General features: G+C 42.6%; 1 protein-coding gene across 1 annotated transcript; it reads left to right on the top strand.

Annotated features, from left to right (window-relative positions):
• The first annotated feature begins 4,701 nt into the window (after positions 1-4,701).
• Positions 4,702-8,831, top strand: LOC106562915 (interleukin-1 beta). Its single transcript, XM_014128008.2, has 7 exons — positions 4,702-5,146; positions 5,261-5,296; positions 5,935-5,986; positions 6,231-6,453; positions 6,712-6,879; positions 7,025-7,164; positions 7,306-8,831. Exons 2-7 carry the CDS (start codon positions 5,265-5,267, stop codon positions 7,516-7,518), a joined length of 828 nt encoding a protein of 275 aa, XP_013983483.1. The 5' UTR covers positions 4,702-5,146; positions 5,261-5,264; the 3' UTR covers positions 7,519-8,831.
• The last annotated feature ends 10,255 nt before the right edge of the window (positions 8,832-19,086 follow it).

Below are 19,086 nucleotides of genomic sequence, written 5' to 3'. Positions count from 1 at the left end.
GAAAGTTTCTGTCGGCTGAATAAGCGACACCGGTTGAGCATTCCTACAGCGTTTCCCTCCAGAAGCCATGAGAAAGTTGTCCGGCTGCGGGGACCGTGCGAGGGGGTTTATACTAACGTTACTATCTGTACTTACTGGTGGCACAGACGCTGTTTCATCCTTTCCTACACTGAAATTGCCCTTGCCTAATGATTGCGTCTGAAGCTGGGCTTGCAGCACAGCTATCCTCGCCGTAAGGCGATCGTTCTCCTGTATATTATGAGTACAACGACTGCAATTAGAAGGCATCATGTTAATGTTACTTAGCTTCGGCTGTTTGAAGTCCTGACGAACCATGTCCAGATAAAACCTCTGGGATGAAAAAGTTGAGTGAGGGAAAAACAAAAAATATATGGTAATCAAAAAGTAAAAACCGTGAAGTAGTCAGGTAGCAAAGTAAGATCGGCAACAAAACGCACAGAGGCACGTAAACAAGTCTGCAAGTTGTGACCGGAAACCGGAAGTCAAACAAAATCTAATCAAACACTTCATGTGAGCCCATCAGCTCATGTTGCGCATGCCCCGTAAAAAAATGTAGAACTAAGAACAGATATAGCCCTTGATTCACCCCAGACTTGACTGCCCTTGACCAGCACAAAAACATCCTGTGGCGGTCTGCATTAGCATTGAATAGCCGCCACGATATGCAACTTTTCGGGGAAGTCAGGAACCAATATACTCAGTCAGTTAAGCCAGCTAAGGCTAGCTTTTTCAAACAGAAATGTGTTTCCTGTAGCATTAATTCCAAAAGGTTTTGGGACGCTGTAAAGTCCATGGAGAATGAGAGCACCTCCAACCAGCTGCCCACTGCACTGAGGCCAGGAAACACTGTCACTACCGATAAATCTATGATAATCGAGAATTTCAATAAGCATTTTTCTACGGCTGGCCATGCTTTCCACCTGGCTACCCCTACCCCAGCCAACAGCTCTGCAGAAACTTTCTCAAGCCGCCCCCGCATCTCCTTCACCCAAATCCAGATAGCTGATGTTCTGAAAGAGCTACAAAATCTGGATCCCTACAAATCAGCTGGGCTAGACAATCTGGACCCTCTCTTTCTAAAATTATCTGCCAACATTGTTGCAACCCCTATTACTAGCCTATTACACCTCTCTTTCGTATCATCTGAGATCTCCAAAAATTGGAAAGCTGCCACGGTCATCCCCCTCTTCAAAGGGGGAGACACTCTAGACCCAAACTGTTATAGACCTATATCCATCCTGCCCTGCCTTTTCAAACATTTTCTAAAGACAAGTTAACAAACAGATCACCGACCATTTCGAATCCCACCGTACCTTCATCAGTAAGCAATCTGGTTTCCGAGCAGGTCATGGGTGCACCTCAGCGACGCTCAAGGTCCCAAACGATATCATAACCGCCATCTTCATCGACCTGGCCAAGGCATTCGACTCTGTCAATCACTGCATTCTTATCGGCAGACTCAATAGCCTTGGCTTCTCAAATGACTGTCTCGCCTGGTTCACCAACGACTTCTCAGATAGAGTTCAGTGTGTCAAATTGGAGGGCCTGTTGTCCGGACCTCTGGCAGTCTCTATGGGGGTGCCACAGGGTTCAATTCTCGGTCCGACTCTTCTCTGTATATATCAATGATGTTGCTCTTGCTGCTGGTGATTGATTCTCTGATCCACCTCTACGCAGACGACAGCATTCTGTATACATCTGGCCCTTCTTTGGACACTGTGCTGACCTCCAAATGAGCTTCAACGCCATACAACGGTCCTTCCATGGCCTCCAACTGCTTTTAAATGCTAGTAAAACGAAGTGCATGCTCTTCAACCGATTGCTGCCCTCACCCGCCCACACGACTAGCATCACTACTTTGGACTGTTCTGACCTAGAATATGTGGACAACTACATATACCTAGGTGTCTGGTTAGACTGTAAACTCTCCTTCCAGACTCACATCAAGCATCTCCAATCTAAAATTAAATCTAGAATCGGCTTCCTATTTCGCAACAAAGCCTCCTTCACTCATGCTGCCAAACATACCCTCGTAAAACTGACTCTCCTACCCATCCTTGACTTCGGCGATGTCATTTACAAAATAGCCTCCAACACTCTACTCAGCAAACTGGATGTAGTCTATCACAGTGCCATCCATTTTGTCACCAAAGCCCCATATACTACCCACCACTGCGACCTGTATGCTCTCGTTGGCTGGCCCTCACTACATATTCATCGCCAAACCCAGTGGCTCCAGGTCATCTATAAGTCTTTGCTAGGTAAGCCCCGCCTTATCTGAGCTCACTGGTCACCATAGCAACACACACCCGTAGCACGCTCCAGCAGGTATATTTCACTGGTCATCCCCAAAGCCAACACTTCCTTTGGCCGACATTCCTTCCAGTTCTCTGCTGCCAATGACTGGAACGAATTGCAAAAATCACTGAAGTCTTATATCTCCCTCTCTAATTTTCAGCATCAGCTGTCAGAGCAGCTTACCGATCACTGTACCTGTACACAGCCAATCTGTAAATAGCCCACTCAACTACCTCATCCCCATATTATTTCACCTCTATGGCCTATTTATTGCCTACCTCCCTACTCTTCTACATTTGCACACACTGTACAGTTGAAGTCGGAAGTTTACATACACCTTAGCCAAATACATTTAAACTCATTTTTTCACAATTGCTGACATTTAATTATTGTAAGAATGTCCTGTCTTAGGTCAGTTAGGATCACCACTTTATTTTAATAACGTGAAATGTCAGAATAATAGTAGAGAGTAATTTATGTCCGTTTTTATTTCTTTCATCACATCCCGAGTGTGTCAGAAGTTGACAAACACTCAATTAGTATTTGGTAGCATTGCCTTCAAATTGTTTAACTTGGGTCAAACGTGTCGGGTAGCCATCCACAAGCTTCCCACAATAAGTTTGGTGAATTATGGCCCATTCCTCCTGACAGAGCTGGTGTAACTGAGTCAGGTTTGTAGGCCTCCTTGCTCGCACATGCTTTTTCAGTTCTGCCTACACATTTTCTATAGGATTGAGGTCAGGGCTTTGTGATGGCCACTTCAATACCTTGACTTTGTTGTCCTTAAGCCATTTCACCAAAACTTTGGAAATATGCTTGGGGTCACTGTCCATTTGGAAGACCCATTTTGCGACCAAGCTTTAACTTCCTGACTGATGTCTTGAGATGTACGATCTTTGTCCCCACGTGCAGTTGCAAACCGTAGTCTGGCTTTTTTTATGGCGGTTTTGGAGAAGTGGCTTCTTCCTTGCTGAGTGGCCTTTCAGGTTATGTCGATATAGGACTCGTTTTACTGTGGATATAGATACTTTTATACCGGTTTCCTCCAGCATCTTCACAAGGTCCTTTGCTGTTCTGGGATTGATATGCACTTTTCGCACCAAAGTACATTCATCTCTAGGAGACAGAATGCGCCTCCTTCTTGAGCGGTGTGACAGCTGCGTGGTCCCATGGTGTTTATACTTGCGTACTATTGTTTGTACAGATGAACGTGATACCTCCAGGCATTTGGAAATTGCTCCCAAGGACTAACCAGACTTGTGGAGGTCAACAATTTTTTTTTCTGAGGTCTTGGCTGATTTCTTTTGATTTTCCCATGATGTCAAGCAAAGAGGCACTGAGTTTGAAGGTAGGCCTTGAAATACATCCACAGGTACACCTCCGATAGACTCAAATTATGTCAATTAGCCTATCAGAAGCTTCTAAAGCCATGACATAATTTTCTGGAATTTTCCAAGCTGTTTAAAGGCACAGTCAACTTAGTGTATGTAAACCTTTGACCACTGGAATTGTAACACAGTGAATTATAAGTGAAGATATCTGTCTGTAAACAATTGTTGGGAAAATGACTTGTGTCATGCACAAAGTAGATGTCCTAACCGACTTGCCAAAACTATAGTTTGTTAACAAGAAATTTGTGGTGGTTGAAAAACAAATGTACAAATATGTAAATTTCCAACTTCTACTGTACATAGATTTTTCTATTGTGTTACCAAGGCACTTAACCATAATTGCTCTGGATAAGAGCATTTGCTAAATGACTAAAATGTAAATGACTGTATGTTTGTTCATGTGTAACTCTGTGTTGTTGTTTTTGTCGCACTGCTTTGCTTTGTCTTGGCCAGGTCACCGTTGTAAATGAGAACTTGTTCATAACTGGCCTAGGTAGCCTAGCGGTTAAAAGCATGGGGCCAGTAACCAAAAGGTCACTGGTTCAAATCTCCTAGCTGACGAGGTGAAAAATATGTTGATGTGCCCTTAACCAAGGCACTTAACCATAATTGCTCTGGATAAGAGCATTTACTAAATGACTAAAATGTAAATGTCAATCTCTAGCCTAATGAACTGCATGGTTTCCTAAGTCATAGTGGGAGGACCACACACCATACCATCGCGGGACTCCAAGATTACTTAGATATGATGGTTATTATATCAATATTTGAGCATAAAGGCATTTCTCGCATAATTAATTTTACTCACACGAAAAGATCTGACTGCATTTATTTATTTTTATAGAGTATGATTTTACTCACATAAAAACTGTAGATGGAAACGTGGTAAGTGACAATTATTTGTACAATTCAATGGATGTTTTGTGCACAAAGGTAATGACTAAAGTGTTTTTTTAGGAGATTTCAAATCTGATATCTTTATGTGGCAATCTGTGGAATTTGTCTTTCTGGGCAGATCGTCAGTTAAACTGCAGTACGGAAGTAAGACTGTACGACAAGTCGAAATCGTGCTTCGAGACCGGAACCCTGGCCCCTTGGATGAAACTCTGAAAGTGCGTTTACTTTTTCGACCACGTTCAGCGGAAATGCGGGAGTTTCTCCTGTTCTAGACGCGGGTAGTCTATGGCCGTGTTCAAGAGGATCGAACCCGCAATGTATCATGGGTGAAATGTTGAATGACTGACTGATCTACAAAGTAGAACGAGTCATTATTTATCATGCAAGGTGATTTGTAGATCAGTCATTCGGCAGTCGCTTGCGGTCGTTATGATGCTCTCGTAAACGGCCGATTTAAAGCGTGTCTTGGCACGTTGTACACCAGTTTCTCACTTCAAGTCCGACAGACAACTCTTCCAGCATATAAACTCTCTCTAAAGGTGAGCTATTTAGAAAAACGTACTTAACTTTTTAAAATACGTTTTTGAAATATACAATTCATTTAAAGTATTTTATGGTCATCTCAAATAATTTTTGTTCTCATTTTCTCTCAGAATCATGGACTTCGATTTAGCAGACGCTCTCCCGAGGTAGGTTGTCTAAATTGATTTCTGAGGAATACTGTATCAATCCCCGTTCTTACACTGTGTTTTTTGTTTGAATTTATTTATTACCCTTCCGGTAAATATATATAGCCTACAGTAAAATATCCTAATTGAAGATGACACAAATAAATCATTACCTAAAAAGGGAAATTTGAGAGTGCTACATGTTTTGGACTTTTAAATGAATGATATACAGCCATTGATTCTTGCAGAATATAACTGCCTCGCGAGATTCGTTCAACTGTCTAACCTCTTCAGAACCCAAAATATAGCTTGTTTTACGCCTTTGTTTGTAAACAATGTAATTGTAAACAAACACTGTATGGTTCAATATATAATTTTGATATCATGTCAGTCCATGCATCCATAGCTCTGTCTATGAATTTGAGGGTGGTTACATTTCTCCAGCCCCATCCCTCAGCTTTGTTATTGCTTGAACGGCAGATTGCCAATTTCCAATTTGCTGGTGTATATGCAGTTTTCACAAACCTAGTTTGTCTAGTTATTTTTGTACGTTTTTAGAAATGGTAGACCCACCTCCTATACAAAAATAGCTTGTTTATCTGAGCTTGAATAGGAAGATGGCGTTTTAGGCTAACATCTTTCGTTTTTTTTCTCTGCAGCTCATGTTCAAGTATGGAGTTTGAAACCAAATACCACCTGCCTGATGCGAAGGTAAGACATTTTGTTAACCTTGCATAAAAAAGAATGGCAAGCGCCACAAGGATTAGGATACACCAGTTGTAGACTTTAGACAGAGCATCACAAATGTAGGGTGAGTGTGTTTTTACATAAAGAGGACCAAAAAAGGTACTCTTTGATATTAAATTGCCTTAAGTGGTGGCATGTTCAACAGAAAAAAATCGTTGTGATTTTTTTTTCTTCTACATGAACTCTCATTCTGATTACGTGTGTGTAGAGTGGACCAGAGATGGAGCGCTGTGGGCTGCACGCGGGCCTGAGCCTCGACTTGGAGGTTATCCTACAGCATCGGGGAGGCATGAGACAGGTGGCTCACCTGGTGATTGCGCTGCATAGGATGAAAAACCCCTTCCAGAAGTCCGACTCCACACACACTTCCATGGACATGGAGTGCACCGACGAGCAGTTTTGCAGCATCATCATGGATAACCTGGTGGAAGGTGCCTAGACTGCCGTGCCGTTTCATCAATTCTGGAACTAAACTGAAATTCATTTTCCACATTTTCCTCATAATATGAATGAAATTTACCCCTAACCCTGGACTCTATACTCTTTGATTATACTGTACTGCTTTTCAGTTATTTTAGGCCCAGTTCCCTAAACAATTCAATTGATTGACGGTCCTTGTCCTGTGTCTCCACCCTTTCTCCCCCCCCTTCTGTTTTCCCCCTCCACTGCCCCCTCCCTCCTCTGTGTAGAGTGTGTGATGGTCCCGATGCAGGAGCCAATGGGAGCGGGGACCTTTGAGCAGATTGGCAGCCCCGAGCAGTATAGCCTGTGTGACCATCACCAGAAGAGCCTGGTGTACTGCCACAGAACCATGGAGCTGAAGGCCGTCACAATCCAGGGAGGCAACAACCGGAGAGGTAGGCTAACTGCCAAACTACATCGCAAGCATTCTGTAAGCTTTGTTTTTAGCAGCCTTTACCAAAATCGGCAACATCATAGATGAGTGTTAAAAATGACAAAAATAGTGAAGATGCCCTTTAACTCTTTCTCTCTCATTCTCAGCGAGGTTCAACCTCTCCAAGTATAGTAATGCCAGCACCACCACCACCAATCAGGCCCTGCCAGTTGTCTTAGGGATAGACAAATGGAAACTCTCCTGCTCCAAGCAGACAGACAGCGCAACTCCTGTCGTACAGTTGGAGGTCAGTCTCTCACTTACTCACCCACTTACTCAGTCACATGCAGGTACTTACTCACATTTATCACTCAAACCCACACACACTTACCTCACCGCATCATCCTAATCCTTTCCTTCTCTCTTTCTCTCTTTCTCTTTCTCTCAGTGCTGTGAGGACCAGTTAACAACCATCAGGGCTCATGAAAAAACAGTTCGCTTCCTCTTCTACAAGAATACCACTGGCTTCTCCCTGACCACCTTCGAGTCGGCCATGTACCCCGGCTGGTTCATCAGCACCTCACCGGAGCCAAGCCAGCCCATAGAGATGTGTCAGAAACAGGATGCCAGAAAGCTCATCAACTTCATGGTCAAAAACTAAACACACACAATCTGTCCCCATAGTGTATGTACAACCAGAGAGAGAGTGTAGGGTGAATCTGAGAAGATAGACCGACTGATATTGTAGAGGAGTTGAATGTTGAATTGATAGAGCTCTGCTTTTCTCAAACTCAAACAGCGTTACATTGTGTGGTAACTAACTACTTCCTTAAACCACCACCAATGTTTATTGAAAGTGGTGTGGTTGTAGTGAGGGTGCTTGACCAGCAGATGGTGCTGTGTTTATTCTCTCTTCTGCAGTATTGTGTTTTACCTCAGAAGCTATCTTTTGGTGTTTTTTGTTCATTAGTCCATTGTTGATACCGGCAGTATTTCAGTATTTTGAAAGTTATACACTTTATTGCTGACATGAAACTGTTTTGGGGACTATATCAACAATAGACTAATGAAACAAATACCAAAATATCATTATTTGGTGGAGTTTTTATTTTACTCTTTCAGGGAAGGCCCAGTTAGAACTGATTGCTCTGTAGCATGCATACATTACACAGGATCAAGAAGACATTGGTCTAGCTTCGCAATGTTATAGCCACAGATGTAAATGTTCAAAGTGTTACATAAAAAAAAAAGTCAATTCATATTGAATTCTTTATCTTATGGCTACAGTGCTAAGTATAAAATGCATACATTACACTAGAGTAGAAAAGACTAGAATTGTTAATTTATTTTTTCAACTTTTTGTACTGTCTTGGATACAAGTCATTTTTGAAAATGTCTCTGTTTGTACTGAATGATCTGCTTCAAATCAGTGAAGAGGATATTTTATTTTTGTATTTCCTATTACGATGTGAATCATTACTTTTCATTGTCTAACATTGCAGATGTCATTTTTATTTGAAGCATTTATCGACATTGAAATTGTGCCTTTTTAGTGCTATTTAGTTTTTTCTATAGGAATGCCAGTCAATCATCACTTTTCTAATTTTACGATTAACTTAGTTTTTATCTCATAAGCTAACATTGAACATAAACAGCTAACATCAACTAATATGTAACACACAATGTTCTTTGTCTTTTAGCGCAAATATTGTTGTTTTTCAATTCTTCAAAATGTACAGTACCATTCAAAAGTTTGGATTTGATTTGTTTAACACTTTTTTTTGGTTACTACATGATTCCATGTGTTATTTCATAGTTTTGATGTCTTCACTATTATTCTACATTGTAGAAATAAAGAAAAACCCTGGAATTAGTAGGTGGGTCCAAACTTTCGACTGGTGCTGTATATGTTTTAACATTTCAATATGATGTATTTTACTGTATGTTGGAAATAAAGTGAATCTATTCAATGCATTTGGAAGTTGAGGATGGACGGTCAACCTGAAACTCACAACACCTACCTAAGGTAGTGGAGAGTGGGGTAAAGTGAGAATTTTTGTTGCATTCAGCATCACTCCATCAAGGGAAATATAGTATTCTTTCTGATAAAGATATCTACATACAGTGCATTTGGAAAGTATTCAGACCCCTTGACTTTGTCCACATTTTGTTATGTTACTGCCTTATTCTAAAATTGGTTCAATTCTTTTTTCCCTCATCAATCTACACACAATACCCCATAATGACAAAGCGAAAACAAATAAATTACATAAGTATTCAGACCCTTTGCTATGAGACTCGAAATTGAGCTCAGGTGCATCCTGTTTCTATTGATCATCCTTGAGATGTTCCTACAACTTGATTGGAGTCCACCTGTGGTAAATTCAATTGATTGGACATGATTTGGAAAGCCACACACCTGTCTATATAAGGTCCCAGAGTTGACAGTGCATGTCAGAGAAAAACCCAAGCCGTGAGGTCGAAGGAATTGTCCGTAGAGCGCTGAGTCAGGCTTGTGTTGAGGCACAGATCTGGGGAAGGGTATCAAAAAATGTCTGCAGCATTGAAGGTCCCCAAGAACACAGTGGTCTCCAACATAAATGGATGAAGTTTGGAACCACCAAGACTCTTTACTAGATCTTGCCGCCCGGCCAGACTGAGCAATTGGGGGAGAAGGGCCTTGGTCAGGGAGGTGAACAAGAACCCACTGGTTACTCTGGCAGAGCTCCAGAATTCCTCTGTGGAGATGAGAGAACCTTCCAGAATGATAACCATCTCTGCAGCAGTCCACCAATTAGGCCTTTATGGTAGAGTGGCCAGACGGAAGCCACTCCTCAGTAAAAGGCACATGACAGTCTGCTTGGAGTTTGTCTAAAGGCACCTAAAGGAGTTTCAGACCCTGAGAAACAAGATTCTCTGGTCTGATGAAACCAAGATTGAACTCTTTGACCTGAATGCCAAGCTTCACATCTGGAGGAAGCCTGGCACCATCATTACTGTGAAGCATGGTGGTGGCAGCATCATGCTGTGGGGATGTTTTTCAGCGGCAGGGACTGCGAGACTAGTCAGGATCGAGGGAAAGATGAACAGAGCAAAGTACAGAGAGATCCTTGATGAAAACCTTTTCCAGAGCGCTCAGGACCTCAGACTGGGGGCGAAGGTTCACCTTCCAACAGGACAATGACCCTAAGCACAAAGCCAAGACAATGCAGCAGTGGCTTTGGGACAAGTCTCTGAATGTCCTTGAGTTGTCCAGCCAGAGCCTCGACTTGAACCCCATCTAACATCTCTGGAGAGACCTGAAGATAGATGTGCAGCGACGCTCCCCATCCAACCTGACAGAGCTTGAGAGGATCTGCAGACGGAGATGGGAGAAACTCCCCAAGTACAAGTGTGCTAAGCTTGTAGTGTCATACCCAAGAAGACGTGAGGCTGTAATCGCTGCCAAAGGTGCTTCAACAAAGTACTGAGTAAAGCGTCTGAATGCTTATGTAAATGTTATATTTTTTTTATACATTTGCAAACATGTCTATAAACCTGTTTTTGCTTTGTCATTATGATGTATTGTGTGTAAATTGATGAGGGAAAAATACAATTGAATCTATTTTAGAATAAGGCTGTAATGTAACAAAATGTGGAGAAAGTCAAGGGATCTGAATACTTTCCAAATACACTATATTTCAGGATCTTGTGTATCCCTGGAAATAATCAGAGATTTTGGAAATATTACAGTTTTTAAAACATAGCTTGTCCAAAAAAAGTAGTATATTGGATAAGTTGAGCCACGGGACAGGGTAAGTTAAGTGGCCTACAAATGTATGTACCGAATGAAAATTGACCACTACCTTTTCAAAACGACATCTTTCTTTATTTCCCAAATACAATTAAACACAATCGCTATTTTGTCTTTTTAATCACTTTAAGCATCTTTTAACACTTAACAAACACTTTGTACTTAAACGCTTTTAACATATGCCAGGCCCTGCGATAAGCCTTGCAGTACACCTGGGAAGAAAGCACTTCAATTTGCTCAACTTGTCATTGGCTCAACCATTGGATCAACTTACCCCATGGCCATTGGCAAATATTTTGACTACAAGGATGCACTTTCATGCTAGGTTTAGGACCTCATATTGAAGCTAAAAGACTCCAACTGATGTATAGAACAATCTTTAAATGATCTACTTTGGTTTAGATAAAAGCATCGGGAAACCTCTAACACATTCATTTGACTTGCTGAAAATCAGTTTTCTGGACCTACATTGCTTAACACTTTTTCCGATGTGGTTTCTTCCTTCACATACTCCACGAATTGATGACCTCTTCCTAAATATTTGGTCAAATTATTTGTTTTGTATATGGTTTCCTAGAAACAAGTGTGGCTCAACTTACCCCTTTGGCTCAACTTACCCCACTTACCCCACAAATTCTGACAAACTCCAAGCATTGATTATGCAAGAATGGGCTGCCATCAGTCAAGATGTGGCCCAGCAGTTAATTGACAGCATGCCAGGGCGGATTGTAGAGGTCTTGAAAAAGAAGGGTCAACACTACAAATATTGACTCTTTGCATCAACTTCATGTAATTGTCAATGAAAGCCTTTGACACTTATGAAATGCTTATAATTATACTTCAGTGTTCCATAGTAACATCTGACAAAAATATCTAAAGACACTGAAGCAGCAAACTTTGTGGAAATTAATATTTATGTCATTCTCAAAACTTTTGGCCACGACTGTACACACCGGCACAAGGGAGTGATTGACAATATGTATTAGGGACAGATACTCACTGTATGAAGGCACAATGACCATCCCTTTGCAAAAACACATCATTCAACTTGTCAAAGGCTTGATGATTAGTTGACAAATAGAATCTGTTGTGCTTGGCCAGGGCCACAACAAAAATATGTATTATTTGGTCGTTGGTACGCTAGTTTGCATGGGGATATCTCTGTAGGCCATGCGATTGGTTCCCGCAATGTGTGGCGATGTTGGGTGCTGTGTTGTAGCTGTACATAATGTATGTGGAATAGTAGAGAGAGGCAGGTTGTGAGGCGGTGTGCGGTTTTGGCTCTAGGAAGTAAAAATAGGACAGATTCATATCAGGGGCAGAGAGGGAATGCTAGAATGTAGACTGGGACTTTTTATGCTCTCAGGTCTGCATACCCCAAAAATCTGCTGTGTTACCACTAGACCAGGGGTAGGTGACCCTGTTCCTGGAGTGCCGCAGGTACTGCAGGATTTTGTCCCAACTAGGCAGCTGTCACGACTTCCACCAAAGGTGGCTCCTCTCCCTGTTCGGGCAAGGCTCGGCGGTCGTCGTCGCCGGCCTACTAGCTGCCACCGATCCCATTTACCTTTTTCGTTTAGCACCGTCTCGTTTGTCACACCTGTGTCTTGTTGTGTCTGATTCGGTGGGTTTAATTTTCCCCGCTGCAGGTTAGGCTGTGTGCGGGATTGTTACTAATTAGTACGGTAAGGGGTGCGTGCCTGCACCACGGGATTTTGTTTCGTTTTGTGCGGTATGTGTTTTTACTGTGGACATTTGTGTTCTCTAGATTTCGGAGTTGAGGTTTCTCCTCTGTGTGAACTGTGTTCCTATCCCTGTGGATGGATGATTCATTTTGTGCGGTTACCTTGTGTGTTTGTGCTGGGCCTTTGGGACCGCCTGTATTAAAATACATTTGTTTCCCTGGAACCCTTCTGCTCTCCTGCTCCTGATTCCACACACACACCCCCCTTGAAAGAGGCTTGTTACAGCAGCACACTGAGAAACATAGTTAATTTATCATTTTGGTGATTGCCTAAATTCAACACACCTGGTCTTCCATGTCAGTTAAATCAAAAACATGAAGTACCTGCGCATTCCAGGACCAGCGTTGCCTATCCCTGCACTAGACACTGAACACACACAGAGAGAGAGAGAGAGAGAGAGAGAGAGAGAGAGAGAGCGAGAGCGATGCTTTGTTACTATTAGACACTGAACACACAGAGAGAGAGAGAGAGAGAGAGAGAGATGCTGTGTTACCATTAGACACTGAACACACAGTGAGAGAGAAAGATGCTGTGTTACAATTAGACACTGAACACAGAGAGAGAGAGAGAGAGAGAGAGAGAGAGAGAGAGAGAGAGAGAGAGAAAGAGAGAGACAGAGAGGGAGTGAGATGCTGTGTTACCATTAGACAATTAGACACTGAACACACACACACAGAGAGAGAGAGAGAGAGAGATGCTGTGTTACCATTAGATACTGAACACAGAGAGTGAGAGAGAGAGAGAGAGAGAGATGCTGAGTTACCATTAGACACTGAAAACAGAGAGAGAGAGAGAGAGAGAGAGAGAGAGAGAGATGCTGTGTTACAATTAGACAGAACACAGAGAGAGAGAGAGAGATGCAGTGTTACCATTAGACACTGAACATGACACTGGACACGGCTTCTCATCTGATGATACTCTCATCTGGTGATGTATGGGTGAATATGTTAGCACGAATACACACAGACACACACAAAGTCGTGTTTGTGTGGGTATGTATGAATCTCTCTCTCTGTGTGTGTGTGTGTATGAATCTCTATCTCGCTCTCTCTGTGTGTGTGCGTGCGCGCGTGTGTGTGTGTGTGTGTGTGTGTGTGTGTGTGTGTGTGTGTGTGTGTGTGTGTGTGTGTGTGTGTGTGTGTGTGTGTGTGTGTGTGTGTGTGTGTGTGTGTGTGTGTGTGTGTGAAAAAACAAACACAAATTTGACCAACTGGGGGTATTTTGTGAGTACCCACAAGGTCAAATGCTATTTCTAGGGGGTTTAGGGTTAAGGTTAGAATAAGTGTTAGGGTTAGAATTACGTTAAGGGTTAGGGTTGGAGCTAGGGTTAGGGTTAAGGTTAGGTTTTTGGTCCAAGGTTAGGGTTAAGGTTAGGGTTAGGGTTAAGATTATGGTTAGGGTTAGGGAAAATAGGATTTTGAATGGGACTGAATTGTGTGTCCCCACAAAGTTAGCTGTACAAGACTATGTGAAGACTATGTGTGTGTGTTTGGGTGCGTGCGTGGATGCGTGCGTGCGTGCATGCGCGTCTGTGTGTTCATGCGTGAGCGTGTATGCCTCTGCCATGCAGATTCCGGTTACATGGCAAAACAAGCTAAATATAGGCCAGCAGCCCGGCATCACAGCAGGATCACCACTTCCTCTTGCAAGCACAGGATCCCACCGTCATGCTACTCCCTCCCTTCCTCATGCTACTCCCTCCCTCCCTCTCTCTCCCTCTGTCCATCATGGTACTCCCTCACTCCCACCTTCTCCCTCTCTCACATATACCCTCTCTCTTGCTCTCATTTGTCATGCAACTCTTTCCTTCTCTCGCTCTCTCTCCCTCGCTCCCTCATTCCCCCCCTCTCAAGCCCCCCTGTTTGTGCGCATGCTCAGAGGGTTTCCTCTCTGGGCCGCTAGAGAAGCAGAGCTGGTTGCCCATAGCAGTAGTAGAATGATCAAGTACAGTATAATCGGTACAGTTGGTAAATGGACAAGCGCAATGCCTTGCAAAAGTATTCATCCCTCTTGCCGTTTTTCCTATTTTGTTGCATTACAACCTGTAATTTAAATAGATTTTTATTTGGATTTCATGTAATGGACATACACAAAATAGTCCAAATCTGTGAAGTGAAATGAAAAAAAAAACTTGTTTAAAAAAATTCTAAAAAATAAAAAACTGAAAAGTGGTGTGTGCATATGTATTCACCCCCTTTGCTATGAAGCCCTTAAATAAGATCTGGTGCAACCAATTACCTTCAGAAGTCACATAATTAGTTAAAAGTTAGTGTGCAATCTAAGTGTCACATGATCTGTCACATGATCTCAGTATATATATACACCTGTTCTGAAAGGCGTCAGAGTCTGCAACACCACTAAGCAAGGGGCTCCACCAAGCAAGCGGCACCATGAAGACCAAAGAGCTCTCCAAACAGGTCAGGGACAAAGTTGTGGAGAAGTACAGATCAGGGTTGGGTTATAAAAAAATATCAGAAACTTTGAACATCCCCATGAGCACCATTAAATCCATTCTTAAAAAATGGAAAGAATATGGCACCACAACAAACCTGTCAAGAGAGGGCCGCCCACCAAAACTCACGGACCAGGCGAGGAGGGCATTAATCAGAGAAGCAAGAAAGAGACCAAAGATAACCCTGAAGGAGCTGCAAAGGAGCTGCTCCACAGCGGAGATTGGAATATCTGTCCATAGGACCACTTTAAGCTGTACACTCCACAGAGCTGGGCTTTATGGAAGAGTGGCCTGAAAAAAGCCATTGCTTAAAGAAATAAATAAGCAAACACGTTTGGTGTCCGCCAAAAGGCATGTGGGAGACTCCCCAAACATATGGAAGAATGTGGCGTCAGACTCTGACGCCACTCTGGTCAGATGAGACAAAAATGAGCTTTTTGGCCATCAAGGAAAATGCTATGTCTGGCGCAAACCCAACACCTCTCATCACCCCGAGAACACCATCCCCACAGTGAATCATAGTGTTGGCAGCATCATGCTGTGGGGATGTTTTTCATCGGCAGGGACTGGGAAACTGGTCAGAATTGAAGGATGGCGCTAAATAAAGGGAAATTCTTTTGGGAAACCTGTTTCAGTCTTCCAGAGATTTGAGACTTGGACGGAGGTTCACCTTCCAGCAGGACAATGACCCTTAGTATACTGCTAAAGCAACACTCAAGTGATTTAAGAGGAAACATTTAAATGTCTTGGAATGGCCTAGTCAAAGCCCAGACCTCAATCCAATTGAGAATCTGTGGTATGACTTAAATATTGCTGTACACCAGCGGAACCCATCCAACTTGAAGGAGCTGGAGAAGTTTTGCCTTGAAGAATGGGCAAAAATCCCAGTGGATAGATGTGCCAAGCTTATAGAGACATACCCCAAGAGACTTGCAGCTGTAATTGCTACAAAAGGTGGGGTTGAATAGTTATGCATGCTTTTTTTGTCTTATTTGTTGTTTGTTTCACAATAAAAAATATTTTTCATCTTCAAAGTTGTAGTCATGTTGCTTAAATCAAATGATACAAACCCCCCAAAAAATCTAGTTTAATTCCAGGTTGTAAGGCAACAAAACAGGAAAAATGGCAAGGGGGGTGAATACTTTCGCAAGCCACTGTAGCTTCAGCATATGTTGTATTGCGCTCCCCCTCTCTCTGTTTGTTTGTGCATCTGTCTCTCTTTTGTTGCAAATAGACTGCTATATTCTGTTGCTGACACACACACACACACACACACACACACATGCATTTGTTTAACAATCTTTGTGGGGACTAATCAATTGATTCCCATTCAAAATCCTATTTTCCCTAACCCCTAACCCTTAACTGTAAACCTAACCTATAATCCCTATCCCTAACCCTAATTTTAACCGTAACCCTAAACTAACCTCTAAACCTAAACTAGCCTTTTTTACTTGTGGTGACCGGAGAAATGTCCCCACTTGTCGGAATTTTCCTCTTTTTACTATCCTTGTGAGGACTTCTAGTAAAACCAAAAACACACACACACACACACACACACACACACACACACACACACACACACACACACACACACACACACACACACACACACACACACACACACACACACACACACACACACACACACACAGACCCTTCATGGGCGGCTGTTTTTATCACTTCACAGACATTATTAACATTACACGTACAGTACATTTCTGGCGAGACATGGTCCTCCTCCTGTTTTTTAACCAGCTCATGTTTAAATGAATACAATATGTAAAAACATCGCTGCAGATGCAACTCATCACTATAACTGTGGCACTCTGCCCTAGACATTTAGTTTGCCTCTCTGTTGTGCTGTCTATCTGTCTCAGTATCTTCTCTGCTGTCACATTGTGCTTATTATTGTTTGTCTGCCTGTCTACTTAAGCCTTACACTTTATAAAAGCCAAGCTAACAACTTAGGCTATATTACAAATGAGTGCCTGTCATATGTGTTCCCCTGAATCAACACCTACTATAAGTGTTAGTTTATATTACAGGGCGCCAAACCAGTGGCAATTTTAGCATGGAAATCTTGGTGGGGCAAAAAAATAATTTAAATGTAGATGCATGCCAGCAAAGCCACTACATAACACAACACTAAACAATACATTAATTGCGCTATAACTGTGACAGCAGCCCAAACACCTTACCACTGCTACACCTGGCTATCATTTGAGCCTTATCTGGCAGCGAAGCAGTTCATTCAGCCTCATTTGCTGCCTTTTAAAAAAACATAGCTGATATGGCTGACTTCCTTAAACAAATGTGGTTTCCACTGACAATTGAGATGTACAAAATATGGTATAAGGGGACAACGAGCGGATAAGATACAATCCGTAATTTTGATTAAGACATTGATGAGCGAGCTAGGACAGACGTAGTCAATATTTTGTTCAGCACTTGAAATGTACAGCGACAGAATTTAGAACATGGGCCGTTCTTACAGTGTTCTCTCTGTACACCAAGTCAGAACTGTGGGATAAATAAATAAATAACTTGTTGTGTAATGTTTAATCTATAATTTTTCTTCATCATTTCTCTTCATATGACAAAGATTGAAAAGGATTTGCCAGTAGATTGTTGACTTGATTCATGATGATGACTGCTAGCTAAGATTTTGATAGTATGGTGTTGACATGATCATTCCAATCAAAACTATGGTAGATATAACTTGATTTGAAGTCATTTTATCTGTGGCCAATTAACTTGAGCCTTCTTTAATGGGCACTTCTAATGTAACTCTATGGCAGAACTCAAGGGGCTTGAATTTTCGAGCTTTCCCAGTAGATTTTGCCACCACCACATAAAGCACTGAGCTATGCTGAAACACCTGCATTTTGGAGCTTACTCAAGAAAACAAAAAATACGGCTTTATTAACGCAATGATTTGTTTGTTTTTTACATTGTTTGCAAACTGATATGTGACACATATTAATGCCAAATAACATGCAAATCTGGTGGGGCTCAAAACAAGTCTCCCTGAATGACGGGTCACCACTGCTCCAGACTAACATTTTCCCCTGGTGTCACTTATGCGACTGTATTACCGCTACACCAGCGGTCACGAGTCATGATCAAATTCCACGGGACCATTTAGCTTCTCCAAAACGGCGTTCTGATGCTGCTGATGGTCATTAGTAGCCTACAAAACCTGCTAGCTGCCTGTCACTAATGGTACCGCTCTATTGTTCATCTAATCAAGATGGCGCCGCAAGGCAATCAAACAGGCAAAACATCAGTATAGAGACAAAGTGGAGTCACAATTCAACGGCTCAGACACAAGACGTATGTGGTAGGGTCTACAGACAATCACAGACTACAAAAGAAAAACCTTTCTTTGCCCGCTTTGAGGATAACACAGTGCCACCGACGCGGCCAAGGAGTATGGGCTCTCCTTCTCCGTGGCCGACGTAAGACATTTAAACGTGTTAACCCTCACAAGGCTGCCGGCCCAGACGGCATCCCTAGATGTCCTCAGAGCATGCAAGACCAGCTGGCTGGTGTGTTTACGGACATATTCAATCTCTCCCTATCCCAGTCTGCTGTCCCCACTTGCTTCAAGATGGCTTCCATTGTTCATGTACCCAAGAATGCAAAGGTAACTGAACTAAATGACTATTGCCCCATAGCACTCACATCTGTCATCATGAAGTGCTTTGAGAGACTAGTCAAGGATCATATCACCTTCATCTTACCTGTCACCCTAGACCCAATTCAATTTGCTTACCGCCCCAATAGGTCCACAGACGATGCAATCGCCCCCTCCTGTACTCCCTGTTCACCCATGACTGTGTGGCCATGCACGCCTCCAACTCAATCATGTAGTTTTCAGACAACACAACAGTAGTAGGCTTGATTACCAACAACGATGAGAGCCTACAGGGAGGTGAGGGCTCTGGGAGTGTGGTGCCAGGAAAATAACCTCTCACTCAACGTCAACAAAACAAAGGAGATGGGACAGCAGTAGAGAAGGTGAAAAGTTTTAAGTTCCTTGGCATACCCATCACTGACAAACTGAAATGTCCACCCACACAGACTACGTGGTGAAGAAGGTGCAACAGCGCCTCTTCAACCTCAGGAGGCTAAATAAATTTGGCTTGTCACCTAAAACCCTCACAAACTTTTACAGATGCACAATTGAGAGCATCCTGTCGGGCTGTTTCACTTCCTGGTATGACAACTGCACTG

This window comes from Salmo salar, chromosome ssa11, assembly GCF_905237065.1.
Source record: "Salmo salar chromosome ssa11, Ssal_v3.1, whole genome shotgun sequence".
Taxonomy (NCBI): domain Eukaryota; kingdom Metazoa; phylum Chordata; class Actinopteri; order Salmoniformes; family Salmonidae; genus Salmo; species Salmo salar.
This window is presented reverse-complemented; position numbering and strand designations above follow the sequence as displayed.